This window comes from Balearica regulorum, chromosome Z (genome assembly GCF_011004875.1).
Source record: "Balearica regulorum gibbericeps isolate bBalReg1 chromosome Z, bBalReg1.pri, whole genome shotgun sequence".
Lineage (NCBI taxonomy): Eukaryota > Metazoa > Chordata > Aves > Gruiformes > Gruidae > Balearica > Balearica regulorum.
The window spans coordinates 69,554,511-69,579,600 of NC_046220.1; the positions used below are offsets into that span (position 1 = coordinate 69,554,511).

Sequence of the window (25,090 nt, forward strand, 5' to 3'; positions counted from 1 at the left end):
CAGGATTATTAAAAGTCTTTATAGCAAAATAATTTTCTAACCTAAAAGAATAATAAGCTCAGTTTTCAGTTGTAACACCATTAGAGCTACAACCATGTACAAAAGATTTCGTGTAACATTCATTGAACTGTATTAAATCAGTAGACTAACTTAATTCATGTAATTTCTTATATAAAAGGAAAGGCTGTTGATAGTGTCCATAACTGCCATACTAAGGCATTCACCAAATATATATTTTCCAGAAGTTTTTAATACTTGAAGGTTGAATTTTTTAGCCTGAAATACTGTAAAACTCTTTTTTTTTTAATGTTTCCACTGTTCTGCACAAATACATACTGAAATGACCAGATTTCACATAGTTTTAACTGGACAAAGTCAGTGTGTTCCTTTTAGGTGTTTTCACGTAATAGTCCTTGTGAAGAAATCACGATTTCTATTTCAATTAAATGTTTTATCTACAAAAAGCTCTGAACCATTTTGGGATTCAGCTTAAGATTTAATACTGATTCTGAATGAGTGACAGGTAAAGAGGTTTTCATGTGGCCTAGTAAATTATGTTCTTAAAAGAGGACTCTGTGACAACCAGGTTTTCAGATGCTAAGGCTAAAAAGACAGAAGAGCATGGTTTTGACAACTGGCCGCCTGTCTGTGCCCTCTCCAACACTAGCAACTTGGTAAGAATGCATGAAAGCAAGCCGTTTTCCTTGGATAAATTGCAGCTCTCCCACCATCCAGGAAAATACTTAAAAATGAGTATACATCTGCAAAGATGGCAGAAAACAAAATTATGGTCGTCTTAACTCCCCACCAGGTGAAAAAAGAACACCTGGGTTGCCATTCACTAGGAGTAGTCAGGGCCAAATAAAAAATTCAGCAGTACCCCTGTGAACCCAAGTGAGCCCCATCACATCAGTGGAATTACTCTGGATTCATACAGCTGTAATTGACATCAAGCAGTTGACCATCGGCAAGTAATTTTATGATAATGAAGTGCTTCCTGGTTTTAACACCTTTATCAACCCCAGGTCCTAATCTGACAGAAGAGCATCCTAATTATTTTCATATCTTGCTGTATGTGTGATCATTACGGGGTGAGAACGCCCCATCAAAGATGAAGTTTTCAACATTAAGGAAAAAAATAACCAAGAATGAGCAACATCACAAAAAAATTCTTAAATAAAATATTCTACCATTTGCAGAAAAGCTAATGACCTGGAATATCATGTCTAACCCACAGGCTATTTTTTCTACTTGAGAGCAAATGCTGTCTGTCACAAACACCTTATTGAATAGAAGCACGACAGTTGAACAGTGCAACTGCCTTCTAGCTTGGTTCTTAAAATATGAAAAATTCTTATCTATAAACATAAAATGGAACATTCATTTTAAGCAACAAGATTTCAAGATGGCAACCTGTAATATACGAGATGAAATGCAGAATACTACAGTTTGAAAGGAACTTATTCTTTATTATATAGTTATTTCTACAAATGGTGTATCGCCATTTTTTGCGCTTTCTTTTGGCAAACAGTACATTTCATTGCACAGGAGACATGCTGTTGCCCCTTTTATTTCTGATCAATGCCTCAAGGTTGGAAGGAGACATCCGGAGGGTTTGCTAGCTTCTTTGAGCTTCCTCTTTACCCTCAATTCTTTGCTCCAGACAGGCTCCTGCTGAGCACTACAGAAGTCTCCCTCAGAAGAAGTGATTCAACTCAATCCTAATTGCCAGGACACACCATGGTCTTCTACAACAGCCAGGAGAAGCCAAAGCCTTCTACAGCGCTCACACAGGTACTCTGCCTTTTCACGCAAGCTATGGAAAAATGCTCACCCTCCAACCTTCACCCAAGACTGTTTTCTGCCCGTTACCTTACGTGACCATGTGCAAGACCATGACTTACTCCCACGGGATTACATAGTGCCAGAAGTACGTATGATGGTGTTCAGCCCTTGCACTAGAGGAACACGGTGTCTGACATAAAGCTCTCTGGGGATAATGGGTCCTCTCAGGAGAAGTCTGACTCATAAAAGCAACAATTGTTCCCAGTCCTTAGGCAAAGCTCTTTCCTGCTCTTCCTCCCATAGAAACCAGCTGGATGCAATCTTGTCTGAGTGTGCAGAAGGCTGTCAGGGGAAGGAGATGATATTTCTGTATCTTGTTTAGTCCCTCTTCTTTCAGGAAGATTTTCTAGCTACTGCTGCACAGGATAGTAGGCTTATCTTTATGAGTCAATTTTACCCTGTTAAAAGGAGCTTCTTTTCCTCAGTTGAGGCCAGTTCAATGAAACATCTGTAAAAATCTTCACCCTCCTGTAGCAAGGAGGACATTAGTTCTTAAGCACTCTCCTCTCAAGTGGGATTTATTTAATGCCAAGGCAGAATTATACATTGGAGTTTTTCTAGATTTACTCACATTTCATCCCTTTCTTAGTTTTAATTGTAAGTAAAGTGAACTCTCCCAGCAGTTTAAAATTTACTTTCCCTCCAGGTGCCGAAGCTTATTAAAGTAGGTATTTTGACTCTGAGTGATTAGACTCTGACTCAAATGAGAATTCATCTTCTGCACAGTAAGTAATCCATGGAAAAAATATGCCAACAGGTATCTTCAGTTCTTTATTTATGAGCGATGAAAAATATGGTAAATTATTAGATACTAACAGGAAAAGCCAGAAACAGCATTAGTTGCAATACAGAGAAAAGTGATCTAAATTAATTTTGTCAGAGTGAACTCTGCTTTTAAATTTATTTGTCTTACCACATTAACACTTTAACAATGACAGCCTACAGGTCTATTTTTAGGTACTTAATATGTTAAAATATGTGATGAAAGCAGAGAAAGAAGAAGTTACTGAAAATATTTTCTGTAAAGTTATTCAAGCACTCTTCCCAACTCTGCGCTGGTGAACACAGAGCATACATTCAAACAACAGTGCATACATTTGTACAACAAAAACACCTGCATAAAGATTGTGATGCATTTTAAAAGTGCTAAGCAACGCTCAGTAATACTGAGACTACTGGTCCAGGAGTTCGGCACTTCTGAAAACTAGGCCATTCATTTAACTGCCTAAAACCACATTTTTCTCACTGAATGGCAGCCGTTCACAATTTGAATGTATTGTTCTTAGTGTCATTACAGTATGAAGCTGAAAGAGGACAGCCACTCACTTCACCAGACCAGGAAGAGATCTCCACAAGACCATAGTCTCCCTGAACTGTGTGATTTTTACAAGATGCATTGATGAGGACTGGGTTAATTTTAGACAGCGCTGATTTTCTAACAGCAAGGCGAGAAGGATCTGCCAGACACAAGACCATCAAAAAAGGTGAGCTCAGTAAGACCGTGAGTAGAACGTGTTGATTTTGCTTTTCACAAATCCTCAACATGGCACTTAATGACTTTTTTTACTGTGGTGTTCTAATAGGTGTCTTTTTAGGGTGAGTCATTTGTTAAATCACACCTACTGAACTTCTTGTAGTATCTACCAAACAAGTATCTATAGGAATGCATTGGTAGGTTTGTACACTGTCAATATTAGAAGGTAGTATAAAGTCAGAATAGGTACATTAGCAGGAATTCATAGGATGGAAAATGCTTGTCTTAAAGAGAAACTCTAAAACTGAAACTTACTTAATCCCTGACACAAAACTGTTTTTTTTAGAATACCCAAGGCTATATTCATCATTACTTCACCTACAGAATCTTAAATGAAGAAATGAAAGTTACAATGCTTGCCATGTTGTATCTAAACTAGATTCCTGTCTCATACCACAGATTTCTCTCCCAGGAAATGGTGTAGTTCCAGCAAAAATGTTAAGCCATATTTGATAGGGAAGTTAAAATTGAGAGATTATGTACAATCTTCCAGGTATTTTGAAATAGCAATAAACAGAAGGCTAAGTGCAAGCTGTGTGTCTAGTTTTTACCCCTCTCTTACTGTAGTAGAGGTAGATTTTAGGAACGTAATTACATATTTAATAACCTGAACACAAAGTTAAGCATAGCCATCAGCAACAGAAGATGAGCTGTACTTGCGCCAGCCCTTCCTAAGCCCTGTATTAAACTAAAACCATCCAGAGCAATGGATTCCATAAAAATCATCTTCGCATCTTAAGTCATAATTTCATGGATGCTTTCATCTTACATAAGCCACTACTGCTTCGACAAGGAACAGCCTGATCTTCTCTTCCCAAACCTTGCATCGCTAGTAAACACACTGCCGTGCAATAAACCTGACAGAGGAGCTAGGTTAAAACTAACCTATCCAAAAAAGGCTGGTCTTAAACTAGATCATTTTGGAAAGGAAGGAGAAAAATGAAGATGTTCAGAAAAGCATTCCATTTTGGTATTTTCTGATGGACACAATTTTATGTTTCAGTTTAAGAAAATATTTAAATGTTTAAAAAATGTTTCAGTTCTCTCTCCCCTTTTTTTCCTACAGTATATATAAATTGAACATAAATTTTAAGATAAAACCACACATCCATTAGCCCACAACCATTTTTCTTCACAGCTTTCTTTGTACTGAAGACTTTCAGCGTTACCAGAGTGACACCAGAATTTCAAAATTACTCACCAAATGGAATCTCTCATGTAGGCAGTTTTATTAAATTCACCACTAAAGGAGACAAAAAGGTTATCTGTATCTACTTATCATCAAGGGGTTCAAACACCTGGTGGACATAATGTCTTGGGATTTCAGATAGTGGTTTTCGTCTCTAGCTATAGAAAGCCACAAGCAATTTAGTTACTCTTTCAGTGGCACAGCTCCCCAGCTGTGAAATATTTCACTACTACTGTGAGGTGGAAATTAATTAATCAGTTTACATGAGGATTTCTGATACTACAATATTACAATACTAAGCACTATGAATAACCCCTTGAATAGAAAACAAAAAGCTAAATATTCAAAATCAAAACAGCTTAAGTTAACAATTTGTCATTAGTTTAAGTAAAAATAAATAATTACTTCAGACCAAAATTCAACTTTCCTTGCTTCTTCAGAACTGTCATTGTTATAATCATTGTGCTAAAGTATGGAAAGCAGAACACAAGAGTCCACTGTGCAAATAGAAAATGGGAATTTTGCTGACAAAAATTAATCTGTGTGTTCAGTTCTTACAGGTCTTATCTCGTTTCTTTACAATATGTTGCAGTATTAGTTCTCATGCACAGCCTTATTGTCATTGTCCCTCACTGCCAATGAGAGTTAAGTACATATTTGAATGAAGAGGTATTTCAGGATTGATATGATGTCCTTGTTTAGCCTCAGAAGAAAAAAAAAAAAAGGGGGGTGAGAAAAACACTAAGGAAAGGAAACAGCTCTGTGTTTTCAGCACAACCGAGCACTGCTTCTATGTAAACCATGTCAAATGGCATATAAAGTGAAAACAACTTCAGGGCATCATGCATTTTTATTTGAGAGATGACAGATCAGCATTCTGTTCAGTCTGCATGGTTTCTGAAGGAGCAATGTTTCATACAGGGGCAGAAAACAGGAAAAAGGAAACAAGAGATTCTTTTTTTTAAAAAAAAGAGAACTCGACATGTTCACACTTTAACATCTTTTTTAGATCCTGCAGTAAAAAGCATAAAAAAATTCAGCCATTTCTGATATTCTGCCAGATGTAGTTAAAGAGTAAATCTTGCACAGTCACAGCACCCAAATGAACACCTCACTTTACAAGAAATCTCTCACCTTACTTATTGCTTTCTGACAATGAAATTAAAAATTATTCAGTGCCTACATTATGCACAAAGACATGCTTGAACCAATAAATTGCTAATTATAACCTTCCCAAACCAGGAAGCATCTCTGCAGTGTCAAACAACCCTAATAATTTGGAAGTGTGAACACAGGACATTTGGAAAAAAAAAAAAAAAAAAAAGTAGTATCGTTAAATACAGCCCAAAAGGATTAACTGACCTACACAGGTAAAGGATTATTTCTGATAATACAATACAAATATGTTTGTACTTACAGAGATTCTTCCCTTCTAACTTTTCAAGAAAAATCCTGCAAATGCAGAATCTCTCCTTGAAGCATATTTACACCCAGCCAGTGATCATTTACACATAGATTAATTACACAACAGCTTAATATCACCTAAAGGTCAAATGTCAGAACAGGTCTATATAAAGAATACAAAAATAATAGTTATCAGTTAGTTTAACCTTTGTACTTGATCAAAAGCTAAGTCATACCCTCAAGGTTTGGTTCAGCACTTCACTGTGGGAATACAGGTGGGAATACAGGTTATGTGCTCTGGATCAGGCCTATCCATTTGGATTGATCTGCAGCGCAGTTATGTACTACCTCGATAGCTGAATAGTACTAATGTAGTACTGTGCGATCAATCCAAGCAACAGGGAAAAATCAGACAAAGTCAGAGAAGCTGGCCCCAAGAAGAATCTCACACAGGTAAAGGTAACAGTTTAAAGAACAAACACAAATAAACCTTAGGTCCTCATCATAACCGAAATACTACTGGTACACTGACTTTCACAGACTTACACTGATTTACTGAGAATCTGGCTCTAAGTTTATAAATTAAGACCACTGATAAATGGACTTAATGAGCGCTAGAGGCAACTACCGTATGCAGAGGAAAACCCCCAGTGATGTTTAACTTGCTGGTATTGTCACCTCCCTTTATACAAGGGTAAGACAAAAACCAGAAAACATATCGCCTTATTTCAAGGTTCCTGCTTTTGTATGTAACCACTATGGCTAAAACAAAGCCATAATACACACTGACCTAAACGAACAGCTAAAGGAAATAAAGCATGAAAAAGACTTAGTTCCAAGCATGGCTAATGAGTGCTATAATACTGTAATCTTCCTTACACATAATTTCTACTCTTACTTACGTAAATCTGCTTCTCTGTTTGCACAACCATCCAGTGAACATCCACCCCTTTGCCAATTACTCAAAAGCCTGTGTTCCTGTCAGTTCGAAAAACAAAGTCATGAGGCTGAATATCTGAAGTGACGGAACAAGGTCTGTCGGACGCTGCTCAAGTCTATGATCATGCGCTAACAGAGGTTTTGTCATTTAGGGACAATTCCTGAGTGCAATAGTCAAAAAATGGGGTCACCACTCAGGAAGTCCACAGCTGCAGTAGTGGCAGTAAGAAAAAAATCATGGCCAAATGCAATGAGAAGATCCTTAGGTAGCCTTGTGCTCTCCTAAACTGTTACCACGACAAGTCACTGCTGTTGACCCTGTATGGGAGACTTGGATGGCTGCTGCTCAGCCAGCACCTTCTCCAAGAAGAAACCACTAACTCATCTTCAATGTGAAGTTTGGCACTTAATAGTCAAGGGTTAGGGTTGTCATTTTTTATGTACTTCACAAGAGAGCTTCCTACTGTAAACCTGCCACTCAGTACACCACTGTATGCAAAGAATATTGTAAAACATCTTTCTAAATCAGAATACAAACAAGCCGAGAATATGAAACCCTTACTTACCTCAAAGGATGCTTTTTGAATGTCCTTAAAATGTGAAAAGGAAAGTGAAATTTGAGTATGCTGTAAGTAACAACCCACTCTCACCAATTTCTGTACACACGACATTTGTTTCTCAATTCAGTTTGAATTTTCAAGGTCCTAAGACTAGTTTCCAGTCAACAGTTTCCTAAGCAAATGCTGACCCCAGTTAAAATTCAAGGCTGTGTAGAAGTGACGATGTTTTGTTTCAACATTTATAAACCATTTTGTTTCCCATCAGTTATGCCCTTAGGCTTTTTACTTTGTTCAGCTTGGAAAATGGAAACAATAGACAGGTTTCACTTCCTGGTTTCTTGCTGCAATATTTGGTTTAGAAAACAATGCAAAGTAACTTTCAAAATCGATCATTTTAATTACACAATAAGTAATATTTACTTTTTACTGTGTTTACCTCTGAAAATTGTCTTTTAAAACAAGACCAAAACAAAACACATACTAAAATCCTAAAAGAAAGAGGGTTACAAGCAACCTAAAAAGACATTGATTCTCAGCTACTGGGTGACCTATTCTACTCCACTAAAAATGACAGTTGTCTTTTCTGTTAGAAGGAAGAGGCAGGGTAATGAGGTGGGAAAGCATTTTTCCGAGCAGTCTTGCAGCCTGGGGACCATCTGGGAGCCTGGTCCTGCACCAACCCTGAAGCATGCATGGGGAGAACCGATGGCTGTGGGAGTGCTGTCTACACTGAAAGGTTCACTTGCAAAGAACACAGTATTTTAACCCCAGGAAAGAGAAACAATTGCTGAAGATATCAGACAAACTGAGGGGAAAAAAATTAAAACAAAAACCATAAAACCAAGACTTCTTGCCAAGTCTAATAAAATTCAGCTAAAAGATAAGAGAACGATGTAGCGTATACTGTTAACACTTATTAAGTGAAAGGTAACTAAGACTCAGGGAAACAGAGGGGATGCGTATTCAAGCTTTTACGTGTATTTCCTTTTGGAAAGAGGCAAACACAACAAATGCTGAAATATAATTTAAAAATGTGTACACGCACAATCCAGTTTATAACCAAAAGCTCAGAACCACTTAGAAATAATATTTAAGCTAACATTCAATAAAAATATTTTTTAGCTGTATAAGCTACACTGACATTTCACTTAATGTCTCAGGAATTTGATTTGGTCAATTGCAGATGGTCTTGCATCTGTCACGGTACTAAATATGGCTCTCATGCAAGAGAATAAGGTGCTGCTGTGAAATTTGGCCTGTTTGTTATTACAATCATAACTTTTCCCAGTTTTTTAACATGAGTGAACTTTCCATGTTGATGCCTTCACTGTGTTTGTGCTAAGTTTATGTACAGCAGAAAATTTCTACGTATCCACATAAATTAAAAAAAGGGAAATAGTGAAGCTCCACAGAGCAGCACTTGGAGGAATGAGCCTCCGACAATTAGGATCACCTTTCTGATCACCTCCCTTGACACTTCCTCCTCAGTTTACGTTTGCAGGAAGGCAAATGATTTACGGATCCTCCTTGCAAAAGGAAAGGAAACAAAAAAAACCTGCCACGGTATTGAACCACCACACCTCACTGCCAGCAGGAAATGGAGTCATTACTGTAAAAAAAAAAAGTACCTTTTGGAGCCTCCAATATAGGTGAAGGTAAAGGTGGAGTCTGAATACCTGAAATCTGAAAGACAAAGAGCTGCGTTATTACAGCTTATCTTTATTTTGGCTGAAATAGTCCAGGTTTTACAGGCAGCATTCAGCTACCGACACGGGGGTGGGTGTCGGGGGTGTCGGGGTGAATCAGAGGAAATGCAGCATCTCCCCCCAGCCCCTCGCAACAAGTGCCCGGTGCTATGGCAACGGCAGGGATTTCCATTGTCAGAAACGGCAACAGGCAGCCACAAGCCGGGCTGCTGCGACGGCTCCTCACGGCCGGCACCGCACCGGCACCGGCACCGGCACCGGCAAGGAAGCCGCGAAACGCCGGGCGGGGCGGGGGGTGCTGTTTGCACGGAAAAGGGGGACGTTTACCGCTGGCCATACCCTGGCCCTGAATCCGGGCGGTCGGGCGAGGATAAAGGCGGGCACCGAGGATGGCAGGAGCCCGCCCGCGCGGCAAAGAGCCGCGTACCGCCCGGAGCAAAAAGCACCAGGGGCTGCGCTCGGCTGGGCGCCAGCCCCAGCAGCTGCGGGCTGCGCCAGGCGCGGGGATGGGGGGGGGGGGGGGGGGGGGTGTTGCACCCACACCCGCCCGGTCTTGCGTGTGGCCACTGCCACGCTCCTTCACTCGGGATGCCCCCCCGTTTCCCGGCCGGCGCCTGGTCTCATCTGCCCTCACATGCCCTCGGAAGGAGAGGAGGAAGAAGGGAGCTGAGCGCAGGCACACGCCGGCTCGGCGGCGGCTCCCGGGAACGGCGGCGAAGGGCACGGGCACAGCCCGGGCAGCCGGGCCGCGGCGGGAGCGGGGTCTGGGGCGGGCGGCGGCAGCCTCTGCGCCGCCAACCTGGCGGCCAGGAGAGAAACTCACCTGCAAACAGGCAGTCCTTCTCCGCCTTGCACTTTTGGATCACAACGTCAATATCCTTCTGAATCCTCTCTTGTCTTGAACACATCCCCATGAAATAAATCCCAGGGGAAAAAAAAAGCAGCCTTTATTTCCACCCCACCCCACCCCCCTGCGCTGCCAGTTTTTAATATTCAGTCCGAAAGATGGACCCTTGGGCTGGCGAGCGGGAGTCTCGCCGGCAGCCCGGAGGGATCCGCTCGGCCGGCTGGACGACGGAGAAGGAAGGCGGCGGGAGTCGATGTTGCATGCCCAGATGTGCCCGCCCAGATGTGCCGCCGCTGCCGGCGAATGGCAATTTCCTCACAATGGATCCAGCGGAGGGTGGCGGCAACGACACGGGATCCCCCCACCTCCCACGCCCTCTGAGTTTTTGGGGTTGGTTGGCTGGTTTGGTCTTTTTTGGAGGGGGGGGGGGAGAAAAAAAAAGGAGGGGGGCCAACCCTCCAAGCTCACATCCCTGCCCCTCCCGCCAGCAGCGGCGATCGCCGCGCAGCAGCAGCACGGAGAGCCGGCGGCAGCGGCGGCGCCCGCACCCGGTCCCTGGCGGCGCGGCGGAGCCGGCGCTGCTGCAGCGACGCCGAGCCGCAGACCCTCCCCTCGCTCCCGGCCCGGCACGTACGGCCCCCGCCGGCTCCCCCGGCGGAGGCGGCGCGGGGAAGAAAGAGGCGGATGCACAGAGCTGTGCGGACGGCCCGGGAGGCGGCGGGCTCGATGGTCCCGGCCGCGCCGCCGGCCCTCGCTTCCTCCCCCCTCCCCGGCCCCGGGCATAGGCTGCCGCCTCCTCCCAAGCAGCGGAGAAATGCAAATGGCAAGTGATCCGGGCGGCGGGGCGGCTCCCAGGCCGGCACCGGGGAAGAAGCAGGCAGCGCCGCGCTGCGCAAGGCCGGCAGCGGCGGGACACGGGGGAGAGGGGCGCTTCCCGGGTGGGCGAGGGCCGCCGGGCTGGGGCCGGGGGAGCGGGGCCCGCTCGCCCTTCGTCCGGGGGATAACGCCATCCCGCGCCGCCCTTCCCCGGCAGCCGCCCCCGGGCACCGCTGCCTGCCGGCGCCCCCCTACAGCTCGGCGCGCCGCCGGTGCCCTTCCACCCGCCTCCGCGCCCTTCCGCCCCCGCGGCGGCTGCGCTCCTGCCCGACACCGCGGGCGGGCGCCGGCGAGCGGCACTGCGGGCTCCGCCTGGCCCTTCCCCGGGCAGGAAAACCTGGCAGCCCCCCCGTAGCAGAGTGCTGGCCTCCGCCTCTGTCCTGTCGACGGGGATGCGTGCCAACTGAAACTGTAAAAAAGAGAATTAACGTGTTTATAGTCCCTCTCTGACCACCGGGGCTTTTAATCGGGCTCCTCTGCCCGCAGTTTCCAGCAAAGCAGTCTCTCAAACCTAAGGGCTTCGGGAGAGGACTCAGGCCGTCAGTAGAGTGCCTGGCAGTCGCCGCCTATCCAGACTAGAGGCTTTGGGCGCTAATGCAATACAAGGAATCACCGTAATATACGTCGGAAGGAATGGTCAAGTCTGCAAAACTCAAGTATTTTTCATCAGAGCGCAAAGTGAATAATTAATAAAACCGGATGTGAATGTAGGAGAAACAGATTTGATTAAAAAACTGAAAGAATAATGACAAAATTCCATTTTTATGTATTCACCCAGCTATAAATGGTTCCTGTAGGTTATTCATTATTGAGCTCAGTTATTTTAGTGCTTTTTCATTGAGCAAGTCTGTATTAATCACGTATTTTTGATTTCAAACAAGGGGGACAATCATTTTCTCATTTGTTTTTAAGTGGAAATAGCTAAAAAAGTGAGGATAAAAATATTCCATATTTATTTCTATCTTGATAAGATTTTGTGTCTGAAGGAGGGAACAGAAGGGAAAATACAAGGAAAAGTAGTGCTTAAAGAGACCAAAAATCCATCACGTGATAGGACTCTCTGCCTCTAAGAAAATAATTTATCTTTGAAGGGAGATTTCGAGATGACTTTCCAATGCTGTTCACTGAATTCTCTTCTACTGCAGCAAGACTTGTCTGAGGCAGAATACAACTTGTCACTGTAGTCAAAAATACAGTGTAATATGGCAAGACACTCATTCTGTCAAGTTATGCCAGCTTGCTCCACGACTGATGCTTTTCTAGTTTTTTCCTATCTATTCAAGCTAGGACATGAGCAGCCATGTTTGCTGCCTTCCCCTTAATCTTACTTAAAAGATGTAATCAGAACTTGATTTATTCTGGTGGGGTTTTGGTCCTGAACCTTGTAGAGCAAGGTCCCTGTTGCCCCTCCCATGTGGATCGGGAAGGGGGGCAGGTTATTAGGTAGTTACAGGGTATTTATGCTGACAATTCTGCTCACAGCTTATTCAGACCACAGGGTTCTGCTCAATGTCATGTCAATTAACACAATTCTTGACTGCTTTTTTAAGCCTCAGACTATTTTCATAGGCTTGGTAACAGGGAATTGAAAAGTCATCCACAAAGAAACACCACTATCTTCAAGAAAGCTAATAGGGTTGGTATCTGGTTTCACAGCATCAACTGAATAGAACAAGAAGTACAGAAATATGGTTGGTTGGTTGTTCCACTTACTGTTATTTATTATAAGTGGCTCTTAAATTTCTAGATTCTTAGCCAATTTGGCCCTTAATTTACCTGATGACTCTAGTATTGTTACAGCAGGAATGGCTGGTTTCAGTGAGGAAAAGCTCGATTATATACTGAGGGCATTCTATTAATTAAAATACCAAATATGGAAGTGTAAGAAAATTAAGGTGAATCTTTAGAGCTGATCCCTAAATTTGTAAAGATTGACAAGCTGCTGATGTCCAGGTACCCTAAGTGTTATTGTTACAGTATGTCTGTGCGTGCTGTAATTCCTATAACAATGTACATTGCACAAAAAGTTCCTGAAGAGCTTTACAGTTAATTTCATGAACAATAGGGCAGTTGGTCTTGGAAGTAATGGTCTTGGCTCAAGGGAATTCAATGTATGTCTTTCCAATTGCTTTTTCAGTCTTGAAAATTGGCTCATGTCATTTCTGGTTTTGTCTCAAGTTCAGTGCAGCTCAGTTAGATTGTACTGAACTGATTACCCTAATTAAGTAAAAAGGAGACACAAGTAACTTTTATGTTCGTATTCCTGGGAACCAGAAAACATTTACAGAAGTGTAAATAAGGTAAAAAGAAATTGAAATCTGTGGAGCTATATGATTATAAAATTTATGTGAGAAGATTGTCTCAAAATATAATGGGGAAAATTACCGAAATGGAGAGAGAAACAGCACAGTGAATGTGTTTCAATAATGTGTGAACAGTGAGAAAGTTATTGAGGAAATGCACAGGTCAGCTTGTAGGTGGGTTCTATCTCCTTTAGACTAAGCAGATTTTTTTCATTTTATGCCCCCAAAACCCCCTTTCCACCTATTAGTACAGCTGTTTGTTAGAAATGTTTCAGTAAGCACCACAACCCCCTGTTCTGTCCCAAAGCGTGCATGTTTCTAAACATGTTCCTGTTATGTATGAACACATATTAGAAGTCTTAAGAAAAATATGCAGACTTGCCATTGCAGGGAATATACAGAACTCAGGGCAATGCATTATGGCATCTGTCCAATGTTTCTAATATGGGAGAGCCTTCAAAAGGGCAGAGATAAGGAAAAGAATCCAAACCCCTCCAAAACGTAAAATTGCCATCAACCCTCCAAAACAATAACAAAACATGTCTCCACTTTTATGTCCTCCAGACGAAACTCTAGTACAAAACAAACTGAACGCCTGCTTTTTTTCCAGTCACCAATTTCCAGTCACCAATACAGCAAAGCTCACTGATGTCTGTAGACAGTGAGCTCTTAAAGGGTGGAATGTTTAAAGGATCAATACCATTCCACTCTTAGAGCAGAAAACAATGCTACCCTTCCAGTAAGCTTCCTCAAAATGACAGTCATTTGTAAATGACGCTGTGGTGTTAAAGTCTGAAAACACAGGCATTAAGTTGTGAGAGATATGGGAGCAACATTTAGCTGTTCCCACCAACAGAAAAGTGACACAAAGCATAAAAAAGCTGTTTAAGCTTTAGTAAAGTTTTCACTATACCTCTATTATTAGCAGTTACAATGTAATATTCTGATGTAATATTGAAGTAAATACTCTGAGTTCATGATTTTCTTTAAGCCTGGTCAGTTTTAGACAGGTGCCAAGTCAGCTGTCCTCTGCACCATTGCTCTTAGTTGTCCATCCAACTAGTCATTGCCGCTCAATGTATCCACAATCCTTAGCCAAAAAGGTCCATAATAGAATACAGAGCAACTCAAATCATGGTGAATTTATAAATAGATTGGCTTCTTTGGGTCATCACTGTAAACCTGTGATGACTTGGATTAAAACCACACTAGCATGGTGGACCTATCATGATTTAAGAGTGAATTTCACTGAGTAAAGCATCTTAACTGATTTTTGAAGTGGGTTAGCACTGGTCCATTGATAAAAAGCTTTTGCTTTTTTAAAAAAGAATGACAGTTAAAATTTAATTAATAACATGACTTAAAATACTGCTTAATGCTTAATAAAAGCTTTTAATATTTTTCCATGATAAAAAATGAAGCAATGACTTAGATTACAATATGAAGCAATAGCTTAAACTATTACCTGTCCAATCCTCCATAAGTTTTCAAAAATTATTTTAAGCCATCCCATCTAGCCTAGGGGGTGAAAAATATTTTAACATTACTTTAATGTTAACATTTAATAACATGTAATGCTTAACAGTTAACATATTTTAACATTACTTTTTTTTTTTTAATAGCGGGGGGGGGGGAAGCATTGAAGTGATGTACCAGAGGACCAAGGCTTATTATTTTCAATTCAGTGTTGAAATTTACAAAGCAATTGTAGGGTTTTTTCTTTTTTTTAAAAAAATATATTAAGCAGCAGCAATAGTCACCTCAAACAAAACAAAAGGATGTACAGGTGCTATGCACAGATGTGTGGATTGCTATGACAGGGACCTCTAACTTACCACCAAAGACCAAGTGCTCATCCTTCCAGATGTCACTGAGGCCCACAATCTAAGCATATGGCTGCTGGCATGATAAATGCTCCTAGCAGCGTTCAATACACCATGCAATCAGAGTCCCAAATAACACCACAATTTATTGTAACTCTTAGCATTACACTTTCTAATGATGGTTTTAACTTGTTCTTGTTTTTCCTCCTTCACTAATGTCATCTCATCTTTCAGTCTCTGCCCGGTAGCCTCTTTTCTCCTATTACTTTTTCCTTTCCTCGCTAACTCTTATACCATTAAGACCTTTTTTTTTTTTAGCACATCTCATTATTCCCTCTTTTCAACTCCTCCTTTTGTCTATCCCATTCATTCAGTTCCCCCCTTCCACCTCACTCTTGGTACTTCAAGAAAGAGGGCTAAAATGGAGTTTCCTGTACAGAAACTGGAATTTTATAAGAGAGGCCAGCAGGAATACTTGTAAACCTTTTATCCGTGACTTGTAAGGCAGGCAACTGGGCCTCCATCTCGATTACTCTGCAGTGTGGTAGCTAGAATATTTCTGTAGAAAATGGCTGACATGAAGTTGGTGCTTACTGTCTCCACAACTGTTTCTTATCAGAGTTACACCCTAAGGTCAAGCAGTGATCAGTGCTGAAGGCAAACCATCCTGCCTGAGCATAACAAATGGCTTCCCAATCAGCCTCAGGCGCCCATCTCCGGGGTGCAGATAAGCACCTAAGCCCAGGCAAGAGGCAGAATTTCAGCCCCATTCCTTACTTGGCCGTGGGCTGTGCTCCCTTTACAACTATTCTAAATCCCCTTCCCAACCCAAGAGCTTTCCTGCTCCCACTCACTGTGCAGGGAACCTGGATGGCTTAGCTATGCCATGGAATAGCTGCATTTACGGCCGGCCAACAGCACGTAAGCGCTGCTTTTCTCCCAATTGGCATTTCTTCCCAGACAATAATGGTTAGTGAATGGCTCAGGGGTACGGCGGAATATTTCTGAAATCCATGGTATTACTGGTGTCATTTACCACAGCTGAACTTACTACCTGGCAAATTTCTCAATTGCTAAGCAAATACATGGTTAAAAAGGTTAAAAACAAAACTCCTCTGTTGCCTATATCCAGATTGCAATTTCTTAATTGCAAATAGTCATGCCAGAAAGTACTCAAACGGTAAAATACTTACTTTGCTAAAAATACTCCATTTAGTCCATTTTCTGCAACAGTAAATATGATTCACCGTGTCACCATCTGTTATGAGGTACTGATGCTTTGCTGCTGTAAGAACCTTCATTGCAGCCAACCTGTGCCTGATCTTAACTAAGAACTTGCAATCCCAAATTAAAAGAAATTGTCAAGTACTCTCAGTTTAGCTGAAATTGACAGGGTGGGAAGCACTCAGCACCTTGCAAGACTAGCCCTTAGAAACTGAGGACTAATTCCAACAGTAGACTACATCTCATTTATACTGCAAACTGTGGGTACTGTTTTGATCTCTGACCAAACTCTAAATGAGAGGCTGAAAAAGACGGAAAATGAGCATATGCAGAGTTTCATGCTGCTGCAACTACACTGCTTCCTGTACCCAAGCAAATTCATTTAGTGTTTGCTCAGCTATTGCTGCACAACCGTGTTTAACCTTACAGATGTAATTAGATTTGGGTGCCTGCATTTGTTCCCTTCAGAGGATTGGAACTGGGAGTTAATGCAATGTTCAGTCAGTCTTCTTAAACCAAGGCACTCTTTAATCTTAAGGAACTAAAAAGAAAGTGACATTTACAACAATTAATAAGTGTATGCGACTGTCTCATCTAACTCTTACCGAAAGCCTCCCAAGCTTGCTTACAACAGCCCAACTTGCAGACTTCATACAGGTGTCTTCCTTAGTCACTTTCCCAGTTTCCTGCCCCTATGGCTAAGAAAAGGGGTTTGGCTTTTTAACTGTTCATAGGCCATCTTTTATGGTTGTTTCTCATCTGGTAAAACAGTTGTGTAACCTGGCAGGAGCCAGAGTAGGTCTTTTTCTTTATAAATAATAGCTCAGACATTGTATTTGACATTAAACTAATAAAAGGGAGTACATTGTGTGGGGTTTTGCTTATTTCTTTAGCTGCTGGGAAACACAGCCAAACCTGTACAGTATTCATCTCCTTGACCATATCTTTTGGTAGTTATCCAGATTATTTGTTTGCAAGCCATACTCATGATTGCTACAAGTCAACCTGTCCCGTGGTTTCCCTGTTAGCTTAACCCTGAAGTACAGCGTGACCCAACAGTATCCAGAATGCAGCAGTCACTGTTAAGCTAAACAACACCGTAATCTAAACTAGTAAAAATCTGCAGTCTCTGCTATATCCCAATCGCACTGGAACAATTAAAAAAGCCTTAGGCAAAAAGCCTGGGGAGTTATAAATCAAAACCACTGAAGTATTTGGAGAAACAAATCCACTCCCTTTCATATATTTGCTGCACTTTGTACAAAATCATGCTTACCACATATCGAGTAGGTATCTTTCCTTTTAAAATTGTGTGACTTTTCAGATGACCAGCTTCAGATGTCCAGTGGTGAGACTGCTGGCTGTCTACAAGACTGGAAGTAGGTAAAACAGAAGAAGTGGCAATGAAACAAAACCTGACACCCCTCAAGGACATATATATCAAATGCAAAAGAAAGTGTGCAATATTTACAATGAAAAGATCTGTCTCAGGTAAATCTACACTGTGTTGGGCAGAAGGGAAGAAAAGGAGGAAAAAGCTAGAGGAATTAATAAAATTCAGAAATACCTGGGAGAAAAGAAGTAAGATTGCTTTAACTTGAAAGAGAAGAAATATTAAAGTACTTCACTTGATTTTTTTTTAAAGGAAACCATGTCAGTATTCTTGCTTTTTATTAAAAAAAAACAAACATCCATGGGTATTAACAATTAATAATGAAGACCATGCTTTCAAGTTATGAATTAAAATGAAATGATTAATCAGGTTTTTAACACAGGTCTTAGTCATGCCATATCCGTACTTCGATTTTTAAAGTTTTTGTGCAGCATAGAAAAAAAATGTCATTTTCTCTAAGCCTAGTGAAGCTTTGCCTATTCCAGTAATATTATTTCTATATATTTCTAATAATATTTAAATTAATATTAAAAGTCTCCTTAAATGCAATACATTCTTAAAAAAGATACCAAAATAATTCACTGTCATTAATGAAGCAGTGCCTATATGGTGTGTGGGTTTGAGGATTCACAATGCTATCATCTACCTTCTCGGTTCCTTCTCTGATACACAAAACATGCCATAAAACCAAGGTTATATCCTAAACGTAAAATCAAGATACCCTGTTTCAGGCAATTTCTTTACCTTAGCCCAGAGGGGTACCATATTACTTCGAAACCACAAAATTAATGGTGAAAGATATGCAAAAAGAAGTTTCTGGATTAAGTGTGTTTTTCAGATCTGTTATGTGACCTTTTTCTCTTTCCTGTTCTTCCTCAATTCTGCTTTGATTTTTCTCTGAAATGAGATCTAGGCTGCCAGCAGTGAAGTAACCCATTTTATAAATCCTGTTGGAGCCCCATCTGTTTTGGCTGAACTTTGTATTTATTTTGTCCCATCTAACACCCATAAACACTAATTAAATATATTATAAAATGATGAGCTATCTTGTAACTGATGAGGTTGTTTTACAAGGCTTATAGTGTGTAAGCTTGTGTAGTATGAGACCAATTTCTTCTGACATTCACAACATAAAGTATATACTTGTGTAAGTAGATTAACTCAGTTATACAACTATCCTTGCTCTGTGAGAATAGTATGGAAAAACAGCCACAATTGAAACTAGGTCATTATTACTGATTTCTAGATGTAAACTTTAGTTATTTTATAGTTTTGTATAGCATTTTACATTTTATGCTTTCCTTTTGTTCTTTCAAAATGGTAAAACCATGAGGCTAATACATAAATCTTTCAAAAAATTTTAAGGGTGAAAAGAAATCTCCCATAAAATATTCAGTTGATAATGTTTCAGCAAACTTTTCTTTATACGTTTGCCATTCCCCAAAATCAGTTACTAATATGTCCACCATTGTCTTTAATCTATTTCAGTTGTATAGAGATGCTCTATGAGGTTTTGGTGTGCAAAACACTGACAAAATGTTACATAAGGAAATTTATATTAGTTCTTGTGCCTTTGTGATTTTTTTATGCAGCTATGGACAGTTCTATAAACCATATTTTTATTATTAATTTTTCTATTCCTACATAATTATCTAAATTCTGTAAACTACAGAGATATAGCTCTTGGCATTTCATGCTAAAAGAGAAATACAGCTGGATGGACTCCTAAAATATTCAGCCCTGATTTATGCATTTCAGTAAACTCAGTCACAAGAGCAGAGCTGGGTAAATAGTAGGAAAAACTATTCATGGATATATTTACAAGTGCCTTACAATTTGACCATAGTCCCACCCATTATACTTGCTTGTTTTAAAAAATATTCAGCAGGATTGTTTTATTGGATGATGTCAATATGCAGCCATAATAATTCTAGTACCAGTATTAGTATTTACATTTGAGGCAGAAAATTATTTTCATCGGTGTACATTGTCAAGAAAGACACAATATTATGTAACATAATTCCAACATATATCATAAAGTATTATAAATTATTAAAATATTAGAGTGAACAGTTTTCAAGCAATACAGTGCTTGATAGCTGCTCACATAGGTGTTTAATAATGAAGAAGTCATACATATGTTGTATGGCAAGGTGAAGGTCTTCACCATTCTGAGGTCCTTTCAACTGTGACCTCTGCTGTTGAACCACAGAAAAAAGAAAATTGTATTTGGTTTGTATACAGCAAAACTTTTTTTTTTTTTTAATAGGAGATAGAGAAGTTCTGGGCCATTTAACACAAAATTGATCTTCTCAGCCTGAAACAAAAGGTTTCATTTTGGGACACTCATTGGAGGAAAACCAAAAAGTCATAAAACTGCACTATGAAGAAACATCCTTTTATTCTGTAGCTTACAAGGCCCGAGGAGACCTCATGTTGATGTCTCATATCTTGGCCTCTCAACATTTATTGAAGTATTTTATAGAAGGTGGAACAGCTTCAAGAAGAGCACCCTGTTCCAGAAAATTCCCCAGCTTCTAGCTAGAATACTTGGCAGAAGCTAGGTTTGGTTTTGTTCCTGCCTTCATGGGAACATAGAAGCAATGAACCTCCAGCTCTGTTGTTTGAACACTCACTGAGGAGTATTCCAGGCCCTTGCTCAATGTACTTTTGGTTTAGACAAAGAGAAACAGCTTTAAAAGCACAGAGCAAGAGCACTGGTCTGAGAGCTGGGTATGTATGGCACTCTGTTTAGAAGCATAAGATCTGCTTCCTGAAGAGGAAGGAAGTCAGTTCAACTTTCCCATATCTGGAGTCAATGCACTAGTCACATTACTCAATGAAGGAGAAATTATTTTCTGCTGGGAAATAAAAAGTCTATCCATACAATTAACCAGAATAAATAATTCAAGATCTCCCTTAGAAGGCATTTTTGTTACTTGATAAAAAGGGCAATTGTTCATATATCAGTCTGATACTCTTCTAAGTGGAAGAGGAACATCCGGGAAAGTGAGGTATAGTCTGAGCACCTCTGGAGTTTGGAAATCTGTAACTCTTGGGAAAATATTTGATTGACATAGTCATTAGTGTTCTCTAGGGCCACGTTTCTCAAATGGTCAAAATATGATCAGTGAAAATGGCTGTAAAATAGAAGATTCTTGAGCGTAAACACAAGCAGGGAAACAAACACAAAAGAAGATAAAGAGATTAAAAAACCCCAACAGACTAAAGATTGAATATGAATTTATATGTCAATGTTAACAACAGCCACTGCAACATACTGTACAAGGTAGTTCCTTCATTCCCCTCCCCTCCTTCTCCCCCAAAATGATGATGAAATTTCACAGATTAAGTTCAAGCTTCTGCAGTCCACTTACTTACCTTCTACCTTTGGCTGTGTGTTTTCAGCCCCTTTGCTAGACCAGCATTGGAGATTGTGCAAACCCATAGTGAACTGGTGCGGGAACAAAATACATAAATAATATGAATACATAAATACATAAAATACATAAGAATACATAAAAGCAATTTTCAACAAGATCAGCTCTTGAAGTGGCTTATTTCAAAACTATCCATTAAGAAACGTGCTGATTCAAGAGAGGGGACAGGACCACAGCAAACCCCATTGATAGGTTGTGCCTATTCTGAGAAGTTTCCCAAGTCCAAATCTGATCTCACATGCACTGATTACAGTCGTTTACTTAACCCCTTGCACAGGCAAGAACATAAATCTTTGAGTCTAAAACATAAACCTTCTACTGAAGTACAGTCACTTCACATCAGGGGTCCTAAAAAATGCCAGTTGAGCTGTACTGCATAGAATCATAGAATCATAGAGTTGTTTTGGTTGGAAAAGGCCTTCAAGTGCAACCGTTAACCTTGCAGTGCAAACTCCACCACTAAACCATGAAACGCTTGATGTGAGAAGAACACAGTAACTCATCACAAAGTGGAGTTTTAGAAAACAGAAGGCCAAATAACACGATGCGTTTACTTCTTCACCGCAGAGGCGACAAGGATAGCTTGGATCTGGAGATGGGGAGACTGCTAAGTGGGTAAGGACACAAACTAACCAGGAAGGAATGCTCACTGTGATAATGTAAACCGCAGTCTCAAAACCATTTTCCAGATAGTCTGGGAACAGATCTGTGGGTCCCAGTTTTTTTTTTTTTCTAGGGGCAGAGAGCCCCAAGTCAAGCAACTGCCTCCTTGCAGCCTGGAATAACAAATGTCATCATTCTACCTAAACAGACACCAGCATTTTTGATGAGATGAGCTTCCCCACTGCATGATCCATAAAAGCAATCCTTGTTAAGACCATCCCTCACTTATGTCCTCCTACCCAGAAAGGAGTGGTGACACTATCCAATAAATTATTTTAAACACCACTTGTAAGGAAATAATTCAGAAAAAATATTGCAGGAAAAAAAGGGCATAGTTACTCTCCACACAAGCATTTGATCACAAGTTCAGAAACTCATTTCCTTTAGTAGCATATGGCCCATTAAATTATTTCACATTTTAAAATTATGTATTGTCCTATGGCCATACTACATTTTAAGAAAGTAATGTAGCATTTCTAATTCTTCAGAAAGAAATGAGTGTGGAGACCTATATACTTGTAGTCATTCTTTGTCTGTTGCAGTATTCAGCTTTAGTTTTTAGTTGATTCACCCAGGTTATCCTGAAATATTTTGTGCTGGTAAAAACAGTGTATTGAAATCAAACTTCTCCCAGTGAATGCAAAGAATAAAGCATTTTTTGTGGCCTTTTGCAGCTTTCTTTAAATATTCTGTGCATTTATTTTCTGATTTACATCCAGAAGTAACTGGGAGAAAAGGAGAAAGGTTATGCTTCATAACTTCATCCTACAAAATGTAAAAAGGATTTGAAGTGATAGGATTTCTGAAATCCCACCTTGATATCTAATTGCCTCTGACAGCATAGCAAATAATAGACATCTGAGTGAGAAAGGAACTGTGCAAGGTGTGTACCACTGCCCTACAACTCTGTGTAATCAGAACTATTCAGTTAGACATCTGAGGCCTTGTATATTCAATATTTTTGAAAGCTAAATAGTGCCTTTTGGCTGTACAGATTCTTTGAGGTCTAGGACTGCTCATCAAGTCAATTGGTTCAATTTTGTTTTGTTTGGGGTCTTCTGGGAGATGAGTGGGGTTGAGTGCTTTAGGAAATGTGGGGGGGTTTAACACAACAGATGAACAAGAAAGGAAATATGCTAGGTATATAAACCAAGTGGCCAACAGAAGTGGATAGTTTAATTTAAAAGTTGCCTCCCATCATACTTTTTTTTTTTCCCTAAGCAACTGTGCTTTTATAGCAGAAGCTGAGTTCTACATCATTTCTTCCAAGAAATATTCCACTTGTCTCCTCATCAGTGTGCTGATCACTGCTACAGGTAATAGCACGTGGCAAGAATTATTGCAACACTCAGAGCTGGGGGATAGCCAATTGTAGAGATGAGGCTCCTGTACATGGCGTCAGCTGCTCTCTCAATAGCTGGAGGCAAGCTATCTGTCCTACAAAAGTGCATGCCTGTGTTCTGAAACCTGTTTCCCCATCCAACTAGTTGCAAGTGTCATGAGGTATTGAGAGCTTCCTCCTCTGCTGTGGGCAGGAGGTGTCCCCAGACTACATGCTTGTTTCTGCCTGTGACTGCGTTCAGTTTCTTTTTACTCTTCACTGTTCCTCTTTCTGTTGTCTGCCAAGCTGCATGTTCTGCAAGCAGTTGTACAGAAGACTTAAACTTCATTGTGCAAAGAGATTTCCTTCAGTATCAGTAAGGGGGGAAAAGAAAAAGTAATGAGAGTTTCTTCAAAAGGCACAAAGTTCATATAGCTGCAATATGCAGTAAAACAAGGGCATGGACAATGTGATTGCAGTTTACAAGCTGATAGAAAATACATTGGAGGAATAGTTGCAGAAGGAAACTACATATACCCTTTATGGCTACAGTCAAAGTCACTGCTTTGAGGTTAAGGAAGCAAAGTCTACAGACACTGCATGGAGGACCAGATGGAGTCTGGCTTTCTTTTGTTGGTGTCATAGTTCAACCTTGATGTTCTTGTTTAACCTTACAACTTCTTTGATAGCATTTCATTGGTAAAATATATTATGTTACAGAAAATAATATGGTTAAATATCTCAATGTAAGTATGCACCTGCAATAACTCCCTCCCCCCTTAGCTTCAAATTCATGTATTTATCTTCCAAATACTAATTTACTTTCTCATACGGATGAGAGATTTCCTCTTTCTGAATTAGATCATTACTACACAGTGTTATTCTCTGGTTTGAGGAAGAGAAAAATCACTCCTGGGTATTTCAGGAAACATGACCACTTGTAGTTTGAGCAAAACCAAGTAGGAAGGGGTTGTGTTAAACTATCATCTTGTGGTTAATAAACATACAGACTGTGCTGTACTGGGTTGTAATAACTGTTCAGCTTAATTATGCTGTAGGGCAGCCTAAAATCAGACATAAACACTATCCAATTTTGAAGCACATGGAAGATTTATCACCAGCAACTGTTTCTGTATTTTATATAAGGTTGAAAGTATATGTTGCATACAATTTAGTAACACAAGTCTTAAAGAATGAATAAAAAAGTGAATAGGTTTTAAATATATATTATGGCAGAGTTATGATCCAAGAATGTGTTGACAGAAAAAATGGGAGAGGAAAGACTGCAAGGGTTCAGAGACTAGTAAGAACATAAAATTTAAATTGTTTTACATTGAAGACACTTATTTTGCCTCTGTAGTAATATTAATATTTTCTGATGCCTGTTTCAGCAATTGGAATCTCAGATCTAATACCATTCTGTTCACCCCTAAAAATACAGCTGATTATGGTAAGTAATTAGTTTACCAGAATTATTTACTCTGTCACAGTAGTGCATACTTTATTCCTTCTCTGAAGTGAACTATAAGCAGTTTTCTCTGGTGAAATAGAACAGTCTTGAAACTATGCTAGAGATCATTAAAAAAACCCCTCAAATTACCTTTTCATCTGAAAAGGCCTTTAAATTTTTACCCCCACAAAGTTTATTTCACCTTCGATGGTGGAAAAATCTATCCTCAAATGAGCATGATGTATTGGTCAAAACTAATTTAGTCATGTTATTGACAGTTCCCGAAGGAAGTGAATGGGGGATATAGGTGATTCGGTTCAACTCTTCTCAGTATCTTGATGTTTCGGTAATGAGTTACATGAGAATTTTAAATATGGTCATCAGAACAAACTAGACAACTTCAAAAGCATCAGCCAGCCAAAGTCCTTACATTAGATAATTTATTGACCTCTCCAAGTCTTCCCAGTTTGGAATGATTTTATTTATTTGTATGTTATTTTACTGATACTTTCTTAAATTATGTGTAAATCCTTCCACCTTGAAAAGTTTGGTTGATTTTCAATGTAGTGCAAG

General features: G+C 40.2%; 1 protein-coding gene across 1 annotated transcript in view; it reads right to left on the reverse strand.

The window, feature by feature from the left end:
• PARP8 (poly(ADP-ribose) polymerase family member 8) overlaps positions 1-10,595 on the reverse strand; it is a 120,758-nt gene extending 110,163 nt beyond the window's left edge. The window contains exons 1-2 of the mRNA XM_075739557.1: positions 10,001-10,595; positions 9,100-9,154 (exon numbers count right to left, since the gene is read on the reverse strand). Of these exons, the coding sequence (XP_075595672.1) occupies positions 9,100-9,154; positions 10,001-10,091 (146 nt within the window). The 5' untranslated portion in view covers positions 10,092-10,595. The remainder of the gene's footprint in view (positions 1-9,099; positions 9,155-10,000) is intronic.
• Between the last annotated feature and the right edge of the window lie 14,495 nt (positions 10,596-25,090).